The sequence below is a fragment of the Mus caroli genome, unplaced genomic scaffold (genome assembly GCF_978045245.1).
Source record: "Mus caroli unplaced genomic scaffold, Mus_caroli_1 scaffold_15, whole genome shotgun sequence".
Lineage (NCBI taxonomy): Eukaryota > Metazoa > Chordata > Mammalia > Rodentia > Muridae > Mus > Mus caroli.
The window spans coordinates 80,444,654-80,467,803 of NW_028227270.1; the positions used below are offsets into that span (position 1 = coordinate 80,444,654).

At 46.2% G+C, this 23,150-nt stretch overlaps 1 protein-coding gene across 2 annotated transcripts; it reads left to right on the forward strand.

Moving 5' to 3' along the window:
- The first annotated feature begins 295 nt into the window (after positions 1–295).
- On the forward strand, positions 296–16,820 carry Tfap2a (transcription factor AP-2 alpha). 2 transcript variants are annotated; one of them, XM_021180233.3, is made up of 7 exons: positions 296–416; positions 5,329–5,763; positions 8,935–8,986; positions 10,799–11,030; positions 12,748–12,866; positions 14,800–14,941; positions 16,523–16,820. In XM_021180233.3, the coding sequence occupies exons 1-7, from the start codon at positions 366–368 to the stop codon at positions 16,809–16,811; spliced, it is 1,320 nt and encodes a 439-aa protein (XP_021035892.1). In that variant the 5' UTR covers positions 296–365; the 3' UTR covers positions 16,812–16,820. The 2 variants fall into 2 exon arrangements, with proteins under 2 accessions (XP_021035892.1, XP_021035889.2); XM_021180230.2 differs by lacking the exon at positions 296–416 and adding an exon at positions 2,611–2,910.
- Positions 16,821–23,150: the final 6,330 nt, after the last annotated feature.

Here is a 23,150-nt window from a genome sequence, read left to right on the forward strand (position 1 = left end):
TGGTGAGCAATTGGACTATTGTTGATATGCTAATGAGGCGATTAGGCTGTTGAGAGGAGCAGGAAAAGGGAAAAGTTTCTACCATTAGAGGGAGATCTCCGAGCGCACACGGGAGCTCTCTAACCCTTCTCTCCTCCTCCCTCCTCGTCCTTCTCCTCCTGGCCCTCCTCCTCCTCTACCTCCACCTCCTCCTCCTCCTCCTCCCCCTTCCTACCCTTCTCCTCCTCCTCGCCCTCCTCTCCTCCTCCCCCTCCTCCTCCTCCTCCTCTTTTGCTCACCGCCCGCAGCCCGCACTTTGCGCTAACCCAGAGAGTAGCTCCGCTGGGGTGCGAGGCGCAGAGGGGCAAATCCGATCACGCCGATCCATGAAAATGCTTTGGAAACTGACGGATAATATCAAGTACGAAGACTGCGAGGTAAGCGCGGCGCCGACTCAGTCATCCTTGCGGCCACAGGCTTGGAGATCGACCCTCCCTCTCCTCCTCCTCCTCCTTCTCTCCACGCGAAATGCGAGTGGGACAAACTTAACACCCGCGCAGCTCCCACCCCTCCAAGTCGCCCGAATAGCACGGGGGAGACGCTGGAGATGGTGGACATGGATCTCGGTTCTTTCACTTTTGTCTTTCGAAGCTCGTGTTCCACTTTCTCCCCTTTTCTCCTGGTTACTTTTGGTTCTGCCTGAGAGTGGAAGGAAGAGAAGAGCTTGGGTTAAAAAAAAAAAAAAAGCTGGCAACTGGGCACGTGCCTGTGCACTCTGGTGTGTTTGAGCGAGATCCTGGGGGTGCCTACAGTAGCAGGAAGAAAGTAAAACCATGTTCCCCCTTTCATTCCCTCTCTGACATTAATACCCCCCTTTTTCATTCATTCTTTTCTTTCTCCCTAAAGACGTTCCCTTCTTGCATTTGGAGAAGGGCGCACACTTCGCCCTGACCTGTAAAGCACGTTCGGCTTGGGAGCCCACACGTCAGCCCTTGGTGTCACTCTTTAGCTGCTATAGTCCTTGAAGTTCTAAGGAGTTTCTCCCGCTGAGCTTTGGGGTGGACACACCCCGTGGTGGTGGTTGGGTATGGGTGCGTTACCGGCCTCTGGGAGTCAGGGATGGGGGAGGGATCCCCCTTCTACCTGCCAGTGCTTAGCGGCGGGACCCTGAAAATCCTGGGGCGACAGCCTAGTGTCTCCGGTTGCCGATAGTCCGCTGGGATCAGAGAGAGGGCTGTCCCTTGGGAGCCCATTTTAAAACCCAGAGCCTCAGAGCATAACTTTTGGGACAGCCAGGGAGGCATGAAAAGAACCATAGGCTTGTGCGGAGGGGTGGGGGTGGGAGGGATGGCCTCAGCCTGTTGTGTGTGTGTGTTTTCATACCCCACTGAAAGGGGCTGATGAGCGCGTGGTGTGACGGAGGGGTGGGAAGCCCGTGATTATCCAAATCTGTAGTAGCCTTGACTTTCGCTGTTCTTCCTTCCTTCCTTTCTTTCTTTCTTTCTTTCTTTCTTTCTTTCTTTCTTTCTTTCTTTCTTTCTTTCTTTCTTTCTTTCTTTTTCTCTCCCCCCCCCCTTTGGCATTTGGAGCTAGGGGTTCCGGCTAAATCGTCTGCTCGCGGGCGCGCAGAGGCAAAAATTCCGTCTTCACTCGAAATCAGAAACTGGGTTTACGTGAGGGAAGTGTCACCCGCTCCCTCCCCCTTTTCTTTTAAAATGCTGGGTTTGTTTTTTTGTTGTTGGTTTTGTTTTGTTTTGTTTTGTTTTGTTCGCCTTTCTCCTCTCCGGCTCTCCCTTTATCTCTCTCCACTCCCAACCTGGGACACCAGGTGACAGGCATCCCCACCAATATCCCTGCTTCTCTGGGGACTCCTGTGGGTGCGCCGAGAGGGGCCCAGGAACCCCATGTAGGACCTGACTGCTTTGTTTTCTAGACTAAGGGTGACTTTTGCCGGCAGGCCTAGGTTCTACTGTTACTCTTTAAGAGCAGTTTTTCCCCCTTAGGGGTCTGGGCTCCCTTCTCAAGCTGATGGCTTTTTCACTTTCTTGGAACCCCGAGGTCAGTTCGGGGTACAAGCGCCCTGAGTGGAAGCGTTAAGAATCTTCGCGTGGCTCAACACACCAAAGGGAACTCGAGGGTAGGGCGCGAGATGAACTTGAACCCCCCAGAGGGACTCTGAAGGTGCACCAGAGAGGGGTTGGAGAGGGGTGTGATGAGACCGGGATGGGTGAGAAGAAGAAGAAGAAGAAGAAAAAAAAAAAAGTCTGGGCAATCTCAACAACTTTGGTAGCGGCGGGATAGCCAGCGCTGGAGCAGAGATTTCGGGTTTTCGAGCGGGCTTAGAGTTGTCTGATTTGGCTGAGGCTCTGCAGGGACACGCAAGAGGCGAGGTGCCGCTTGTTCCGACAACCAGGCGGGCGGACTAGCAGTGGCGACGCGCGGGGAGAGCTAGCTCTGTCATCTAGGGGGTGTCGGCGGGAGTGGCCCAGCCAGTCCGACGGGTTTGTGCAGGGAGCCAGGAGCCTTCGCCAGAGGCGCCCAGGCTGGGCCGCTTCGCGTCTGTGCGCGCCCGGGGCCGCGTCCGGGCTCCGGCTCCCGCTCCCGGAACCCGGTCCCTGGGACCAACCGAGATCGGAGAAGCCGCAGCCGACGGGCTCGCGGCTCCGAGGTCCTAGGGAAGGCGGCTCGCGACCAGGCGGAGGACAAGGGTTAGCGAAGCGGGCGGGTTGCTCCCAGGCGGGACGTCGGGCCATGGAGGATCAGCGAGGCAGCGGGCAGCCAAGTCCCGAGTCCCAGGCCCCGCTGCGCAACAGAGAATCCCGCGGCCGGAGAGCGGCGGGAAGCACCTCCCAGGCGCAGAACTCCGTGGGCAGCCGCCAGCGGGTCCCAGGAGCTCCAGCCCGCGGCGCGCGACCCCCGCTCCATCCCGAGGTCTGCCCTAGCCTTTTAGGTCCGATTGTCCTCCTTCGCTTCCTCTCCCCTCCCCCCCCCAACCCCGCCGCGGGCTCCCTCTCCGCAGCTCCGGCCCGGCCCCCTCCTCCCCCTCCTCCTCCCTCCCTCCTGCCCTCCCTTCCTCCTCCCGGGCGCTCCCTCCTTCCTCCCTCCCTCTCTCCACTCCTTCTCTTCTCGTCGCCCACACTTTCTTTCTCGCACACGCACGCAGACACATCCTCCCTCTCGGCGCTCCGACCCCCTCGGCCTCCCTCTCTCGCCTTCTTTCTCTTTCACTTTTGCAGGCCCTGCAACCTTTTAAAATGTTGCCCCTTTGCTGTGATTCGCCAGACGCCGCGCCGCGGCCCCCCGCACGCTCGCCCGCTCCCTCCGTCGCTCGCTTTTTGTCTCTCGCGCTCCCTCTCCCCACCTCCGATTTGCTACACTGAGACTCCCGTCAATGACTGCATTGAGAGCCGGCTCCGGCGCGAGTTGCCTCTCCGCTTCACGCTCGATTTCCAGGCATTCTTCCCTTATTAAGTATTCGTGTAATATTAATAGTCATGAATATCTGCTATTAGGAGGCTCCAGGAACGCTGCCCAGCGCGGTTATTAGAAGCTGAAGTGAAGCCGCCGCTAAGGAAAGAGGGGGAGACACGGATTAAGGAACACGCGCGCGCGCGCACACACACACACACACACACACACACACACTTTTTTCGTTTTTCTTTCTTTTCTTTTTTGGTGTTTTTTTGTTGTTGTTGTTGATTTTTTTTTTTTTTTTTGTGGTGTGGTTTTTGCTTTTTGTTTTTCCTAAAGAGCTCTGAAATCCTAACCGATCCCGGGAGGATAGAGATCGTGGGTTCGACCAGCTGAAGGCGCCGCGCGACTCGGTGGTACAAGTTCGGATGGATCCGAGCGGGGCTCCGGCGCTCGCGGCAGCGTCCGCGCGGTGACTGGAGTCCTGGGTGGCGCGGGGCTCTCGGCGCCTTTTGTGTGTGGCTCTTTCGGGCCGCGGGGCAGCCGGGTGCTCGAGGCGTAGTGGTTTTTTGCTTTTTGTTTTTTTTTTTGCTTTGGTTATTGTTGTTGGCTTTTTTTTTCCTCACCCTGACTGGTTACCCCAGACTCTTCGCAGATGTTAGTTCACAGTTTTTCAGCTATGGTGAGTCCCACCCCACCCCCAACCCTGTTTCCTTAGGAATTCTGTTCCAGAAACCCGCAGCCGAGAAACTGCCCGAGATCCTGAGCTTCTTGGCCAGGGTTCCTTGTGAACCTCGCCTTCCGTTTGCATTCCTATCCCCTTTTCCTCTTTTCTCTGGCTCCTTTCCATCCCCAAATCCAACGTGTCGCCACTGCCCTGTCCCTGCTGGACCTCTCCGTGCACGCAGACCTACCCCCGCAGCTCTTTCCCTGGGCCAGTTTCTCGCCGGGTTCGTCTTTATTTCCTTGCGTCTTTACTTGCTCCAGAGACGCTCTCCATATCTGATGTTCAATCCGTCTTTGGGGGTGGGGGTGAAAGGCGCACCTCGGTGTGTTCCTCTAGCCTGGGGCCTGGCGGCTAAACCTCCGAGAGAGGTTCCCGCTCTCTGGAAGCCACTCTTGGCTTGCTTTGCAAGCAGATTGCAATTGAGAAACCTAAAGTCGGGGATTTCTTTTGCCCTTTGGGGCTGGGGTGGAAGGGGCGGGGGCCTCCGCCCCGGGGTGCACCTCTTTCTTTTTAAAAGAACCCTGTACGACAGAATCTTTCTATTTTAAACCCTGGCTTGGCGTCTTTCACTCCCCATTCATATCATAAAAAACGATCCTGTCGTGTAAAAAGCCTTCTAACAGAGGAAGCGGAAAAGACAGACCCCCCCACCCCAACCATGCAGTTAAAACCTTTAAGCTGGTCATTTAAACGTGTGCTTTCTTACGGCCTCCGTGTGAAGCATGTTTCTATTTAAATAGTCATGAAATGGTAATAGTCTTTGAAGGTTTATGATTCCCCCCCCCTCAAGATTAATGGAAGAGTAAACAATAATGCAGTGGCGGACAGGTTCAAATCCGGGAAAAGCAAAGGCCGCTTCTCCTGTTTAATATTTAGTGGCTATCTGAATTTTGCTTAAGGGAGGATTGGTACTGCGGCTGTTAAGGGTTGTATTACAGGACACAGTCTTTTACGTCTCCTTCCCTCCTTTGAGAGGAATGTCTCTGTCTACTTGCCACTATATTTACATATTCTGATTTCTTTGCAATTTTTTTTTTTTTTTTGCAAAGGCCTGCTTCACTTCTTGGGTGTTTTGCAATATGAACAGTGTAGTAGTTGATACCCCCTACTTCGGCGGCCTGCCCACATTGGGCTTGTGGAATAAATTTAGTAGGGTAGCTGAAGCCCTGCGCCTCATTTCTTCTTCCCCTTTCCGTCTTGCTTTCTTCCAGGACCGTCACGACGGCACCAGCAACGGGACGGCACGGTTGCCCCAGCTGGGCACTGTAGGTCAATCTCCCTACACCAGCGCCCCGCCGCTGTCCCACACCCCTAATGCCGACTTCCAGCCTCCCTACTTCCCCCCGCCCTACCAGCCTATCTACCCCCAGTCGCAAGATCCTTACTCCCACGTCAACGACCCCTACAGCCTGAATCCTCTGCACGCCCAGCCGCAGCCGCAGCACCCGGGCTGGCCCGGCCAGAGGCAGAGCCAGGAATCTGGGCTCTTACACACACACCGGGGGTTACCCCACCAACTGTCGGGCCTGGACCCTCGCAGGGATTATCGGCGGCACGAGGACCTCTTGCACGGCCCGCACGGGCTCGGCTCTGGGCTCGGGGACCTCCCGATCCACTCCTTACCTCACGCCATCGAGGACGTCCCGGTAAGAGGCGGTGCAGGCCGCGGGAGGGAACGCAGCCCTAGGCTCACCTGCCCTCTGGGAAGCTTCGTGGAGCCCAGGCCCTCAGGGCCTTGGTTTTCCTCAAAAATAGTTGGGGGTGAGGGTGAGACTCACTTAAACAATCGAGTTTTGAAATTAAAAAGTAATTGAGAACAATGCATCCTGGAGCTCGCTCAACAATGCCTGGGTCACCACTTCCAACCGACACAAATAAATCAGGCGATTGTCACCCTTCAGGTAGCTCCTCTCCGAGGCAGTAAACTGTGAGATCGAGGGAGATTCTAATTCCACTGCTGAAAGTGGGGGATGATTTCTCGCTGTTTTCCGAAAGAGGTTAAATTTAAACCTAGAGCTTCTCATATGGGCTCACAAAGTACAAGTCTGGGAGACTTAGGGAAAGGTCCTTGATCCGGCTTTTATATGCGTTACTAAAACCTAGAAGTTATGCCTACCCTATCCTGATCAAAGGGACATGAGCAGCAAATCCAAGCACGGGGACATTAAAATGCAGCTTTCTTCTCTTCCTGGGGGTGCTAAGTAGTGACCTCATAAATCATTAGCTAGGTTCCCAACGCCTATCAGAATCTGCTACACTGCATATTCAATTAAATGTTTGGAGACTATTGGGTGCTGTGTGGAGTTCTAATTCAGTTATCAATAAATGCAGTTTAAGATGATTTCTAAATAAGCAGGGCCCTTAGCATATAGACTACTTAGAATGTAACCCAGGCTAAGGATAATTTGAAAATACTTTTTAAAATTAAATTGCAACCAGTATCTCAGCCTCGGCTCTATAAATTTATGGCTTTCTTACAATCTTCCTGAAGTGGAATACATATATATATATACATATATACATGCATAGCTTCTGTTAAAGGTGCTTTTCTTTGGAAAGGAAATGTATCTGGATGTGATTTTTGCTAAAATGCTATTTCAAATTACTACATCAAATATAGCAGTGGTATGTCTGTTGACAGTTTAATGATTACTGAATTAGATTGTAAGGAAAACGGGCCACATGAACTTACCTGATTGCCTGGCGGATTTAAAACATTCTTGAAGTTCTACAGGAAAATAGAAAATTTATTACCTCTCTCATTTAGCCTAGTTAATCACTGAAATTTGTTGGTTATGCTTAACAGCCTTGCAAGCAACACAGAAAGCAGGGGCTTGGTCCAATGCAAGGCTAAGTGAGCTCTGTGTGTGTGTGTGTGTGTGTGTGTTTGTGGTGTGTGTGTGCATATTCACATGCTTTTAAAAATGATCCTTAGTGAATTTGAAGCAATATTATGTATGTGTAATATATATATATATATATATATATATATATATATATATATATATATATATAATTTTGAATAGAACTAGAAGTTATGGTGATTAGTTAAAAAGTCTCTGAATTCTTTTTTTTTTTTTTTGCCTGTTCTTTGAAAACACTCAAGTAGCAAAATAATGCCATAAGCTTTGGAGTTATCCTGCATTGGACATAGGTCTACTTTTGCAAAAAATGTCCTGTGGCTGGTGGGAATTCTTGATACCTGTGTGGTAACTCTTTGTGGTGAAATTGGTCAGTAGGAGAAATTAACCAAATGATCACATGAAAGCAGGAAGCCTTGTGCTCTTCTCACCCTCCCCCACCTTTCAAGGGAAAAAAAAAATCTTTCAAAGGAATTTGGGTCAGGAAAAGGGTTGTTTTCAATTTTCTCATTGCTGCCACAGTTAACTTTTAATAAGAATGACTGCTAAATATTTAAGAAAATCAAGTCGATGGTGAAAATTACTTAATCATTAATATCTCAGTGGGGTTTTAAACTTAACAGTCTTCCCTGTATGGACAAGGTCTAGCTAGAAATAACAGAAATAAAAGTATTATGCCACACTACATTTACTTTATGGGTTTAGGGTGCAAGCATAAAGGGATCATATTTCCCCATATAGTTAAAACACAAGAACTGCAGCAGTAGTCATTTCTGAACATTTCTCAATTTAATTATACTTAAATCCAGAAGCACTTTAGGCAAGTTACAAATGAGAGCATTGAGTATAATAAAACCTGTAATAAAGCAACTTAGTGCCATCCACCCGGAATCATAGCGATCAGGCACAATTAACATGAGCATAAATCCAAGACAGAATGGAAAATGTTCGAATCAGTATTATTGTTGGACAAAGACTAGAGAAGGAAGTAATAGTTTTTTAAATGGCAATGCCTGTGCTTGGTAACGATTGCGAAACCCTCTATCTCAGCAGCCCTGGTGCTAATTTGTAAACACAGCCAGACATTATATTGCCTGTCAGTTTCTGCATTAGAAAACATGATTTCATTTTACTTTCTAATCACGTTTGGATTCTAGCATATACTACGCATACCCATCCATCTGTGTGAGTGTGTGTGTGTGTGTGTGTGTGTGTGTGTGTGTGTGTGAGAGAGAGAGAGAGAGAGAGAGAGAGAGAGAGAGAGAGAGAGAGAGAGAGAGAAATGGGTGGTGGTGGGGGAGACCCCACACTGCTGCTGGACAACAGGAGAGCAGCCTCAAAGGGTTTTTGTTCCTGATATTTCCACATTCCTGCCATATCTACTTCGGGCTGCAGTCTTTTGAAAATTATTTCTAGCTTTCCTTAAGTGAAGGTGTGTGTGTGTGTGTGTGTGTGTGTGTGTGTGTGTGTGTGTGTGTGTGTGCGCTTTGTGAATTACCTACAGGGTTTCCAACAGTCTGCTGTTCTCCCGCCCCGTCCTTTCTATTGTGTTTCTTTGGCTTTGCGGCCTCCACACTGGGATCCCTGAGGTCTGAGGCTGCTGAAAGGTGCCACACTAAAGCTAGGTGCATTTCTAAAGGTCGAACTGTTTAAAAAAAAAAAAAAAAAGATTAGGAACTCCAAAACTTCATTTGATTTTCAAAGAAAGTTTTATTCTCCATCCGGAGCTCTTCAGCGTGGATTATCTGCTGGGGGTGGGGGGAGGAGAAATGGGCCGAGGGTATACAGTGAAACCTCTTGAGGTTTAAAGCTCCAAATTCAGCAAGCCAAGATGTTTATATATAAATGTCATGGGGGGAGGTGGAGGGAGAGCTCCCCTCCCCCACCTTGCAGCGAATATTCATTTCCTTTTGTTTTGATTATACGCTTACATTCATGTGTATCCTTTTGTTGCAGCACGTAGAAGACCCGGGTATTAACATCCCAGATCAAACTGTAATTAAGAAAGGTAAGCCATTTCCTTCTTCATTCCAAGCATGTCCTTACAGGCAGAGTGCTATTTAAAAGAACGTACAGGACTGTATTTATTCTTTTTTTCAAATAGGATTTCCTAAAGGCTCAGAATTAGCAAATAGATAGGCATAGAAGAACAGTGCTTAAACCACTAGCTTTCAGGACCTTGATAATGGCAACAGGCTAGCTTTGTTCTAATCGGGATTTCAGCATTGAATGTAGTTTAATGATATTTGCACAAAGTGAAATGTGCACTAGTTGACCTGATTTGGAAGTGGCATTTCGATTTGGAAATAGTCTCATAGTTAATTAATTGTGTGCAGTTAAAGGCCATGAGGGTTCAAAAGTGTATCAAGCTGAAATAATACAAATAATTTAATATTAATAAAAAGTCAGATTGAAAAAAATGCACCCTATCAGGGGAAGACAACTTTTCGAGATCTCCGATTTAGTTTCTAGTCTCTTGATTGAGTTTCAAGGCTTTAAAACTTGAATTAGGTTAGCAAAAATTTAGCTTTTGGTTAAAATTAGTATCTTGAAGATGCCCACTGTTGTTCTTTTCTATGTATATAGAAAAGAAAGATGTTACGTAATTTGCATGGGTTTATCATCTGCATTGTGCTTAGTGGGTAGAGATAAAGTTTCTTGTATTAAATGTAGCAGCAGTACTTTTGTTGTTATGGTGGCAGGTACTTCAGGATTCTGGGCACCACCAGAGGACGATACTATATAAAACTGTTCTCATTTCTAACCCCCGAATCAGTATATTGTTAGCTAGTTTAAAGTTTCATTTTTGCATCTGTGAAATCTTTGTCATGTCAAATTAGATGTGTAAGGGATAAATGTTAAGAGGTACTCTTTCCAAGTCGACATGATAATTGGCTCTTTTATTAGTAATCTCTCTCGAGTTCGTTTAACTCCTATTGTCTCTATTAGCCTCCCCAGAGCTATTAATGTCACAAGTGATCTATCCAAAACCTAGAGGCCCTCACCTCCCCATACAACTAGAATATCCCTATTTAAAAACAAAACAAAACAAAAACATGAGAAGTGCTATGATGAGACTGTGCATGTTATTATTATATGTCTCCGTGTGGAATTTTAAGATACAAACACATTGAACTTAAACGGTTGTGGGTGCATCTGAATTACATGTGTTAAGAAATGAACCCCTTGTTCTGATGGTCTTGAATTTGTTTTCTAACAATGGTAGATCCAACAATGAAGAGCTTACGGTTTTAACTGATTATATATCCTAACCCCCATCCCTTTGAAGGGGCTTAGACAGACAGGGTTCATTTAGTATTTGCTCAACAAAAGGATGCATTCCTAATGTTCAACTGTAGGCCTATTCTTGAGTCCTGTTCACGGGCTTGGAATGATCTCCAAAGCCCGAGTGTCTTTTAAATGGAACATAAGGGTCTATTGATGAAAGGACGGACGTGTAGTGTGTGACAACAGAATCCACCACTTGCTTGCTTACTGAAATGTTCATAGCTGCTGCAGCCATCGAAACTGTCTGCTGGTTTTAACAGCAATTTCTTTTGGCACTGAGCCTTTTGCCAGCAAAACCCCCGACTACACCAACCCTGTCTCAGGTTTGCACATAAAACCCATTCGTTGTCTCCCTAATCCCGAGCTCCTGCATCACTCCGGAGCCCTCTGAGAGCCCAGGGGGTCGCGACAGCATCAGCCATCTCTAGACAGCTTGCTGCAAGGGTCAGGGCAGGATGCTGCCTCGGGATTCCTGAGTTGAGTAGCACTCGGTCGGTCCGCCCCCAACACGCGCCCGCATCTGTCTTCGCAGGCCCTGTGTCCCTGTCCAAGTCCAACAGCAATGCTGTCTCCGCCATCCCTATCAACAAGGACAACCTCTTCGGTGGCGTGGTGAACCCCAACGAAGTCTTCTGTTCAGTTCCGGGTCGCCTGTCGCTCCTCAGCTCCACCTCGAAGTACAAGGTCACGGTGGCGGAAGTACAGCGGCGCCTCTCACCGCCCGAGTGTCTCAACGCGTCGCTCCTGGGCGGAGTACTGCGGAGGTGAGGCTCGGACCGGCCCCGCCCCGCCCCGCCCCGCCCCGCCCCGCTCCACCCCGGGAACGCGGCCCCAGTGCGCCTGCGCCGGGCCGGTAGCTGTACTGCACGCAGGACGAGAAAGGGGCGGAGAGAAAAGAGTGGCGCTTTGTGGGCGTGGCTGGAGGCGGGGGTGAGGCAACGCGCCTGCGCACTCGGGGAACTCCGCTTTCTGCAGCACGCAGGCGCAGTTTTCTCCGTACGGGGCTCAGTCCCAGCCTTGGCAGCCGTGGGGCGCCGTGCTGCTGCCTTTTCCCTGGTTACGCACAGGTTACAAGCTCAGAAAAGCTTCCGGGCTCCTTGCTTTGCCTTACTACACTGTAGGGTCTTGAGTGGTGATTTAACAGACAGGTTTTCAAGTAAAGAAAGAGAGTGGCTTCTGCTTGCTGCATGCCTCCCATCCCTGGTTGCTGGCACTTCCTGCCAGAAGGAACCTCTACCCCCACCCTAGTCTCTGTACCAGCGGCTCTTAACTTTTGACGTCCTGATTTGCTGTGATGTGTGACAGGTTTCTGTTCATTATATGTAGTCGCATCCATTAACACAGGAGTCTCACCTCTCTGAAGTGAGTGAGTCCTGTTTTTCACAAGGGCCAGGGAGGTAGAGTCTAAAGAGAGAAAAGTTTCAGAGCCAGGTGTGTTCTTAGGGATCTATCCAACGGTGTGAGTTGTAGGCCTAGTATTAAATTTGGCCAAAGAGTATGTCTCTTACTCTCCTCTCTACAAAAGACCTGTAATTCGTTGTCTAACTTTATTCCTGTATCATAGTAACTCTCAGTTGGGCCTTGGTGGGTATGGCCCACCTACATACTCTAAGAGGGTTTTTGCAGAGTTAATACCAGTGACTCTCCTTAGTTATCTTTTACTGCCACAGATCTTTCTCTGCCCTCTGCTTTTTCCTCCCCTTCCCCCATCCCCAATATCGGAGACTGCTCACCTATGGGAGTATAATCTAATCCACACAATTAAAGACCCACTTGAGTAGGGAATAAAATCTGAAATTAATTAATTTGCTGTTTTATTTAAACAATTTATCTTAACCACTTTCTGATTATGGGAGTCTATTTAGACATCTATTTAGAAGTGACTCCATTGTCTCTGAAATCAGGGAAAATTTTTGAAGGCTGATATCAGCCATCAGCCTCTTGACATTTCCAGTTACGTTCCTGACATGGCATGTAAACACTTGGCGAGGTGCGTTTCCCATTGGGACCAAAGCCAAGACATGAAATGAGAGTGCAATGATAACTTTGGTCACTGGGAACAACCTAACAGCAGATCTTGTGAAGACAATTTAAAGACCCTACTGGGCTTTGCTAGGATTATAGCAACAGGGAAAATAACACAGTTATCAGTGGAACTCAGGAATACCTCCAACTCTAGCAATCAGAACTGTGTGTGCGTGTGCTCATGCGTGAGTGTGTGTGTGTGTGAAAATGAAAAGTTCCTAACCTGCCACAATAGTTGCAATGACAACTGAACACAGTGGGTGCTTTACAGTTTAATACGCCTTTCATCTCCCATGATCTTTCTGTACAGTTCCTTCTTGCTCTCTCTTCTCCTGCCTTGGGACCATGACCCCCAGTTTTTAAGAACACGTTTTAGAAAGTGTTCAGAATGACTCTGATGTGACACAGAGAAAGTCAATCTTTTCAACATCCCTGCCTCCCGTGTTTCTGAAACAGAGCGAAGTCTAAGAATGGAGGGAGATCTTTAAGAGAAAAACTGGACAAGATAGGATTGAATCTGCCAGCAGGGAGACGTAAAGCTGCCAACGTTACCCTCCTCACGTCACTAGTGGAAGGTAAACAGATCTGCTTGCTGTCTGGAAGGGAACTGTCAACTTGGGGTGGGGTGGAGTGGATAATATTTAGTAGCCAAATGTTTGGATAATATTTCCTAGCCAGATGTTTGAGTGTGTTTTGTGTCCTTTGGGTGGCTTCACTTTTCCATGGAATGTAACTGGGAATTGAAAAGAATTTGGGGTGCCAAGGAAAAAAAACAAGAAACAAAACAAAATAAAACAAAAGATCCAAAGCCTATTTGTATAGACTCGTGCCTATATGTTCTTCCTCTGTCTGGCAGAGTCACCCTACTCTCAGCTCAAACCTGACCTAAACAGTGAACAAATTTAAGAACTACACATTCCCCAAGTTCCTGTCTCCTGGAAAGAACTCAGCAGTAAATCACTTAAGTTATTCTGACATCTGCATTTGAGAAATGCGTGACCATTACTTCCTGAATGAATTTGGGAATCTCTGACCTGCATCCTGCTTTAAGACTGTCCCAAAAGCTCAGGGTTAAAAACCCTTGTGCATTGTTGGTTTCCAGCCATATACTTCCTACCTCTTGTTTCCATTGTGTGTCTTCTCTCCAGGAGGGGCAGAAAGTGAGCAACTCTAGAATCTGGATTGTTTGATACAGAAAAAGAAGAAACAGATACATTGTAAAAGAGTTTTTTACTCCGGTCCCCCCCACCCCCTACACCCTTCAAAGTCCATAAGACAAAAAGCCATCCTGGACAGCTATCCAAAAGCTGTCACCAGAATCTGCTCACTCACGGTCCTGCTTCCTAGATTCCCAACTTCTTCTGATACTCAGTTCATTTAAGGTTGGGAATCAGGGCATAGCTCTCCTTTGTGTCTTGTTATATCTCACATTAATAGAAAAATAAGAAGATGGAGATTTATTACCAGGCAGATTTAAAACTAGCCACTTATGTTTTAATGAGGCATAATTTATTTGTGTAGTGCATCGAGGGAGATATTGCCATGGAATCTAATAATCTGAAAGTTTCTAGAAAACATCGGAAACAATGTTTTTGAGGAGGTGTTCTAGGATTTCTGGGTGTTAAATGGCGTTGAAGGTGATGATAATGTAACTTTTAAAAAAAATCTATTGTTTAGGGCCAGAAATTCAAACCCAGCAACATTATGTTAAAATAATGGTAGCGTATAGAGATCCCGCTGTTCATATCGTAATCCCCAAATTATATGCCAGGAAAATGGTGGTGGAAGCTGAGGGTAGAGCATGAGGCGCTGGTCTGGGTCTGGGGGTTGAGTGAAGCAGAGGGGAGGCAGTTTCTGGAGAACTGTTATTGTTTGTGATCCGCACCATTTTATGGAAACAAGCTCTGCAGAGAGGGCTTTGATGCTCTAATTGGCGCATGCGTTCTTCCGGAGCCGGAGCTAATGGCAGGAAGCCCCGCAGTAAAAACCAACTGGTTCAGGAAATTAAAACCAAAGATTCGAAAATCAACAACACAGACAGACTCAGTGGAGTGACCCTCAAATCCTCTCGGTTAATCGGCTTGGATGAACAGATAATTGTATGTGATCAAGTTAAAATGTAAACTCTCTCGGTTGTTCGCCTGCTGAAAAGCTCAAGGAGTGATTAGGAAGCGCCACTGATGGGTGTGTTGATAGGTGTGAGGGTGGAACAGGGCAGCCATTTTCGAACAGAAGTCGAGGAAACTGCAGTTGGGGGTGGGGGTGGGGGTGGGGATGGGCGAGATTAACATTTTCAAACCCTCTTGGCCTTGTAAGCCAGCAAGTCACTGCTGAGTTTGCTCTCTGGATCTCACAGAGAAGAAGAAAAGTCTAAAGAAAGGAAACAAGTGGTTTCTGTTCTTTCCAACTTTTGGTGAAAAAAGTTTAGGGAGTTGGGTGTGGAGGGGAAACTTTGATCCCAAGTCCGTGGTTCTCTGGCCCTCACTTCCCTCCTCCACCTCTTGCCAGGAGAAGCCGTCCACCTAGCCAGGGACTTTGGGTACGTGTGTGAAACTGAATTTCCTGCCAAAGCAGTAGCAGAATTTCTCAACCGACAACATTCCGATCCCAATGAGCAAGTGGCAAGAAAAAACATGCTCCTGGCCACAAAGTAAGGCATTTACCTCTGCAGGGTCTGGGCTGTTCACTGTCAAAAGAAACAGAAATTAGCTCCTGCACCCCCACCCCACCCCCCATCTTCCTTTCTTGTTGATCGGCTTTGCTGTGAATACTGAAATCAGGGCACCAGTGTCTAAGTGAGCACAGGCTGGGTCACAGAGGAACCAGAGTGGAATTGTCCCTGTGTTTTCTGTGTTCTTCCTAAATTCTGTCTCTTTCTGTGTTGACTTTTAAATGAATGTGGATGTGTGTGGTTTGCAGCCGGGGGTTTCACTGAAAGAGTATGGATTTGTGTTGCTTCAGAAAAAATCAGAATCAAATTCTCACAGGGCTACCAACTAGGCTTGCCTGGGTTTTCTATCACTGTGTTCTGAAAGGCAAAGGCTAACTCCACCTACAAAATGTGCCGTCCAGGACCAGCTCTACTCTTACCTCCAACCCCAGTTTCTATCATCTCTCTCTCTTACACACACACACACACACACACACACACAGAGAGAGAGAGAGAGAGAGAGAGAGACATGTATACTGTGTAACTGTAAGTTTTAGCTAACTGGCAAGCTATCATCTCAGGGTTTTAAGATGGCCCAAGTTATATTCCCAAAGTGCCTGGGGCACCGCAGCAGAGAGTTAAGAGGCAGAGGCCTTGTGTGGGACAGTTTCTGGCCTAGTGATAGGCTTACACACACACACACACACACACACACACAACCTCCATGGGCTTTAGTGACCTCAGGAAGGACTCTGCTAGTGCTGGCTTCCGGGACCAGACAGACTTCCTGTGTGCTGAGGTAGCTCTCTCTATGGCTCCCCACATTAGTCTTCGAGACAGTCTGTCACTGACCCCAGGGCTCACTATTTGGACTAAAATGGATGCCCAGCAAATCAGAGGGATCCCACTATCTCTCTCATCCAGCGTTGGGGTTAAAGACATAAACCTCCAAGCTAGATTCTTACATAAATTCTGAGGATCCAAAGGCAGATCCTTGTGTGTGTGTGTGTGTGTGTGTGTGTGTGTGTGTGTGGTGTGGTCAAGTGTGAGCCCGGGGCCTGCTGTTATTTTGAAAAAGCAAAGCTTGCCTTTCTGCCTAAATTCAAGTCTCATCTGGTTTGAAGGTGAATGAGAGGAGACCCCATTCCACCAGCTTTTATTGTGGTTCCTTTAGGGATATGGGGAGCAGGCTCTGGTGATATTTTGAAGAACAAGCCTGGCATTTCTAGAATACTGAAGAGGGATACGTGTGTTTTTAACTTCCGGTGTAACTTTTCTTTGCCTGTGAAATGCTTTTCTGTGTTCAGGGTGTTTGCTGTGAGAAAGGTGTAGGCAGAAGTTTGTCAGGGCTGAGGGTTGGGTGGGGAGAGAAGGGGAGGTCTTTTTGAAGTAGGAAGGATATTCATTTAAGGGAGGAGTGTTGGTTTACAAGTGACAGGCTTTGTTACTCTGAGTGACTGGCCTTGGGTCCTGAGTGGGGGGAGGTGGGCTGGATGGCTGAGATAACTTCAGGGAGCTATGGTTTCTCACTACCACTAAGGCCTGATGGGAGCTTTCACTTCTGTCTCTGTTCCACTGCAGACAGATCTGCAAAGAGTTCACTGACCTGCTGGCTCAGGACCGATCTCCCCTGGGGAACTCGCGGCCCAACCCTATCCTGGAGCCTGGCATCCAGAGTTGCTTGACCCACTTCAACCTCATCTCCCATGGCTTCGGCAGCCCGGCGGTGTGTGCAGCGGTCACTGCCCTGCAGAACTATCTCACCGAGGCCCTCAAGGCCATGGACAAAATGTACCTCAGCAACAACCCCAACAGCCACACGGACAACAGCGCCAAAAGCAGTGACAAAGAAGAGAAACACAGAAAGTGAGGCTCTCCTCCCGCCCCGCCCCCGCCCGCCTCACCGGCCCGCGTACCCCCACTCGCCCCTCCCCCACCCGGCAGGTGACAGCTCCGGGACCAGCCACTCCTACTGCTGCTGCTACTCTGCGCTGCTGCGCCGCCCTTCGTCCCCGGAGTCCTCCGGATTGCTCTCTCGACTGCCAGTGGGGCAGCCGCTGCCTGCTCAGCGCCTTGCCTCAACTTCCCCATCAGCACCAACACCCCCTTTACCCTCATGTGGAGCCTAAGAGAACAGAACAGGTCGTGAAGCCAGCAAAGAAAAGTTCTGTCGCGTTTGTGAACTTTTTTTTTTTAAATCAAATCAACAACAAACATTAAAACTTTTTTTTTTTTAAAAAAGGACGTTAAAAAATTTAAAAAGTATATGAGCTTCATGGGACTAACTCATCGCCTTCCCTTGCGTACTTCAGATTGTAGCCATACTTAAAAAAAAAAGGCAAAGAGGATAATGACATTTTTTATCAGTATTGTGAATAAACTTGAACACAAATACAGAAGTTCTATGTCCTGTCTTCAGTTGTAGAAGCTGTCTTCTGCAAGGTACAGCCACCCACTTGAACTTCCTCTGATGACACAATCCACAATTCTATAAGGGAATCAGTGTTCACGTCTCTGTATATATTTATTTATGTGTAATTTAATGGGATTTGTAAATATGGTGAGTCTGTTTTAAACCTTTTTTTATTTATCTGGTGATCTTGTTTACCTCCTGTTTAGTGGGCTTTGGATCCTCCCTGTTAGTTCTTCATGTGGTTTTACTTAGAAATCCAAGGTTTGGGTAAGACTCTCTCCTCCCCGCCCCTTTTCTCCAATTCATGGATTTAGCCCCGTGGTAGCATGTTAAACGATTATAATGAAACAGTTGAACAAAAACATTTTTAAGATAAAATAAAAATTTATATATAATTAGTATTACATTTAGCTTTTCATTGAACTGACAGGGGAAAAAATCAGTGATATTGGGACACTGGAAAAAAATTCTTAAACTGGAGTGATTTGATAATCCTTCTATGGTATCATGGGGAGAAAAATAAAGTTTATTTGAGTTCACTGTCCTCCCTTAAAAGCGTCCTTCGAGCAATAAATGAATATTGTTTTTAAACCAAGGGTTAGGGATTTCTCTTCTCTCTCTCTCTCTCTCTCTCTCTCTCTCTCTCTCTCTCTCTCTTTGTTCATCTTTAAACATTTGGGACCACCTGGGCTTCTGTGTCTTCGCTGGCCACGTTGGAAGCAGTTCTAGCTGTACTGTGTTGAGTTGCTCTGGCAGGAGCCTCTATGCCTGTCAATGTATCATAGTCCTTTGTTGCCCAGATAAATAAATATTTGATACGCTTTATGTCGATTTTTTTTTTTATTCAGTGGCTGTCTTTACCCAGGCGTATTTTTGTTCTTGGCAGTATTTTTTATTCAGTATGGTTACAGTAATTGAGTTTAACTCTCCCTTGGCAATTGCTCTTTGCAATAAGCAGCTGAACCCATTGCTTCCCTCAAGTATAATAAAAACTTACTTTCAACTTGGAGTTCAGAGCAGGGTATCATTTAGATATTCCACTGAGTCTGTATTCAGACAAACGACCCAATAAAGCCCGATGTATTCTTTTGGATAAAAGATTGTTTGTACTGCTAAAGGAATGACATGCTATTGCTTCCTGACCGGGGGCATCCACTTTATTATTAAAAATAAAGTTTTATTTTATTTATGTTGATCCTTTAGGTTTTCATTTGCATTTTGGAAGCCAAAATTCTAAACCCTCAGAACTAAACGTTAGAAATGACAGATCCGGTTGTGAGTGGAGTAAGAACAGAAGAAGCCCTCCTCCCTGACTGACTCCAGAATCTGTCTCAGAAGACAACTGAAACTCAAATGATTAGTTCATTAGTACAAGGAAGATGGCCGTTACAGTCTTGTTTGCTTAGACTTTTATGGCTTAAGCTAACTCTCATTTTTCTGGGAGGAGAAAAGGAGAGGTGGCGGAAATATTCATGGAACACAGAAAGAGAGGCCAGATGCCCCATTTGCTCTAATATTTCATCTAGAGATGAATTCACTACTGGAGCCAGAAGAGGGGTGTAGCAAAGTAGGTGGGTCTCTGGAATCTTTGACACCAGCACCCCAAGTTCAGGCACACCCAAAACCCTATCTTGACTGGCTCTTCCCAGGACCTTTTAGAAACACAAAAGTCTCCAAAGTGGACAGGAGAGGGTGGGGGAGGGCCTCCCCCCCCCCAAACCTTCCCTATCAGTCTTCTACAATAACAGGACTGCTCTGGGGACAGGAAGCACCTTCTTGCCCAGGAAGAGGATGAATTCAGAGCTTTTTGTAAATGGAATTTGTAATTCTTTGCCTTGGAAGTAAGGTGGCTTTTTATTTTGATTTAACATATGGCTTTGTTATTATTATTATTATTATTACAAAGAAACAGAGGCTGGCTAGCTGGAGGGTTTAGTGAAAATCTGTGTAGGTAGGCATGCTGAGAAGGGCTGGACTTGTGGTCCTGGGCTTTGGCTTCTGGGAAGACTGAGAAGGCAGAGAGCCTCCGTGTGTCCCTCTGCAGCCTTTTCCCTTCTGATCTCCTTATGGAAGGCAGTGTAAAATCAATCTCCACAAACCAACAAGAGTTGGTGGAGTCTAAATTCTATTTTCCAAAGCCAGAGAATTCATAACAATGGTGGGTTAAGAAAAGAGAGAGAGAAGGAGAATTCAGATGGAAAGTGTATTCTCAGAACGCAATGCAGCAATTGTTTTTTAAAGCGGTTATTTATTATTTCCTAGAGAGACTGGTTAACTGTAACATAGATGTAATAAAATAATGAGGCGAATGAACCCTAACTGTACATACTGTTGACAGAAATGAAATGCACACATCGTCGTAGCAGGTGAAGTGAAGCATTGTCTATCAGGACTGTTTTTCTTGGCTGCATCTCAGATTGTGGGGGGTGGGAGGGGGATCCTAACCTCAGGCACAATAGCATTCATAAACAGCCATCCATTGCCGATCTTTCTCCAATGACACATAAATACTCATTTTAAAACGAAAACAATCTTATTAAATACCATTCATTCATATCTGGATTTACAGATGCCTGTTACGTTGGAAAACCTGAACCCAATATAATCTTTGCATCCCACGAAAGATGGAAAGGAGATACTGGCTGGAACAGGACAGGGTAAAAAATAAACAATGGTTTTCAAATGCAGAGAATCAGTGATTTTCATTCTGTGGTTGGACTCATGATCTTGCCACTGTTTTTAAACAATAAAATTAAAAGGAGTTATGTGCATTTTAGGGGAATAGGATGCAGGAGATGATTATCAAAAAAAATTTTTTTTCTTAAGTTCAGCTAACCAAAGGCTATGTGAATTTTGGCTTTTTCTGTTGTAGTTGATGTATAGTCTCTTAAACATGTGGGGATTGCTTGACAGGTCAGGTGTTTATATGCTAACAGCAAAGATTCTCTTTGGATTAAACCAGATCAAGATACATGGTTGAATTATAAAGATGCTCACCAAGCTATGCTAATTACCACACACACCCAGCTCTTATGGAAACACATTGTTCTTTCTAGAAGGCTAGTCTTAAACTTCAACACCCTTTAAAAATCACAATCCAACCCACTCCTCCCCAAAATCGAATATTAATACGATTTGTGTTCTTGATGGAACTACCATCAGGACCGCAATGCCCCGCAGCTGAAATAATATTTAAAATAGAAGGGATTTGACATTTGAGAAGTCAGTGGCTTGAAATACCCAGTTGTACTTAGCTAATTCAGTCCTTAACCTCTGGTTTCAAATAAATCAATTACAGTCGATTCCACTTCAGTTCAGAAGTGCACAGGGTTTTAGTTAATTGAATACATTTTATTCACTTGCTAGGAATATTCATTTATCAAAATTCCAAACTTAATGTACATTTCTTTACAACTCAGGTTATGTCAGACTGCACAGTCAAATCCAGTTTACCTGGATTTCCCCAAATCTCTCTTAAAATTCAAAATTTTATCTACTCTGAAAAAATAATGCCTTCCAGTTCTTTCAGCTCAGAGTCTGTTCACAATAATTCTGTGTCAGGCAAGAGAGTTCCCTCATAAAGGCAAAAAAGAAAAAAAAAGTCATATGGTCATTAGCCTTGTTCTAAGTTTAAATAGGTTAAAAATAAAGCTAGATTAATTCAGTTTTAAAGTGTAGACTTGAAATAAATTAAAAAAATAATAACCTGCATGGTTTCTATTAGAGATTTACTTTGCTGGACAGGTACACAGTACTTTGTGGTCTTAAAGCCACAGGCTAATTTCTTGACTCTAGCTCTTCCTTCGCCTCCCTCCCACCCTAGGGCTCTTTTTTGGAAGTGCATGAATACGTAGGAATAGGAACGATTAAACAAAGCCGTACAGTTGCATGTGCCCAAATGAAGTTGTGCTTTAAGCAGATATTGATGTATGCAGTGTTTTATATTTATTGTTTTCAGCATCCTGCTGGCAGCCACTTACTCTTTGGAAAGGAAAGGGGTTAATTAGCGTCATTATCAATCACTAATGCTTGCCTAACGTGTCCAAAGAATAATCAAGTTAGAAGAGGGCATGAAGCCAACAGCTGCTTCAGCCCAGTTACAGATCTTTTTAAGCCACTCAGTGCTGGGGTGGAGGGGAGGCTGAGTGTGGAAGACTCTTCGTTGCCCGGGGTAAAGGGGCTCTAAAAATCAGGTCAGCTTGCTAGAGATCCGAGAGGCAAAACTAACAACACAAACAACCAGCATTTTCATCCTACCCCCCACACCCCCCACCCTCCGAGTTACAGGTGCAAAGATTGCTGCGACCGAGACAAGACAATTGAAATTTGCCCTTTTAAAATTTTATTATCCAAAGTGGAGACTTGAAGAAACAGGTCCATGTTTCCCTGTTATTAACTGCAGGGTGGAATAGGGAGAAAGGAGGGAGAGAGAGAGAAAAGAAAATCCAGGAACACAGGACTCAACTCCAAGTATCAGTCAACCAATCCCTCCATCCTAGGAGAATAAAGTCACTGAGCAAGTGGCAACATCTGTCACACCTTTGCATCCTGTCTTAGGATGGGTTGGAATATCTGTCCTTGTAACTTTAAACAAACCTTTTTATCTTTTCTATACTAAACTTGGCTCAATAGCTAAGCTGTACAAAAGATGTCATCTTAGCTTCCTGCTATGCTTAATGACACTGCCCTCCCTTTGACCCACCTGGGACTAGAAAGCACTCTTTTCTCCAGCATTCCTTCTAGGAGAAATTCATCTTTAATAACACCTAGGAGCAAGTTAACCATGAGTTGAAACTAAAGGTGTTTTTTATTAATGATCAGAATTGAGTTAATTGTCTGTGATGGTAGGGATGCACTAGGTCAAGATAGGCAAGTTATAGGCAGGCGAGCAGTAGAAATGAATGAAACATTAGTATGTGGATATATAGACCAGACACATTTCCCAACCCACTCATGCTATCTCCAAAGACATAATTGACATTTTCTGTGATAGACTGCAGGGTTGTCTGCGGAGTAGAGAGATTGTGCTGCCGTGGAAAGCTGAGCAATTCAGGCACGTGTGAAGAGTTCACAGGCTTAAAACCAAAAGTCTTGCTGTGTATAAAAAGGAGGGAAAGGGTTCACAGGATGAGTTGGGGGAGGGGGGTCTCAGAAACAAAACTTTGTGTTATTCATATGCAAGGTTGCGCTTGTATGTTGTCTTACACAGCAGGAAGGGAGCAGTGGCTGCTTACTTTTCACAGAGCAGGTTTCTGTCTGAGCAGAACAGCAATGTTTATGTGGCTGGAGTGAGCTGTGGACTGGTAGAAAAAGCTAAGGAGTTGAAGTCTTCATGCTTACAGCAGGCTCTCCCTCCTGGCCCCTTCCAGTAAGTATGAGGATTCTGAGCTCTGTAGGTTGACTTTCTGTTCCCTCGTTAGGTCTCAGGAATGGGGATATTTCCAATCGCAAAGAAGGGCTGTCTTTTCCATTACATCTTCTTTTTTCTAAAGTAGCTCAAACCATGCTGTGATCTCCTCTATGGAAATAAAGGGATTTTTTTTTGTTTTGTTTTGTTGTTGTTGTTTAAAGCTGAGTGAGTAACTTGAGTGGGTAAAGCACTTGACAAGTGATGGGTGTACTTCTGCAGCCCCTCAAAACTAAAACTAGACAATGACAACCTTCCGGTCTTTTGAGTTCCAATAACAATCCTAAACACAGGAGGAGAGCAGCCAACCTCTGCTCCCATCCATGATCCCATCCATGGTCAATACAGATTCCCAGCTTCTACCAGTCAGAAGCCTAGGCCACTGTTTT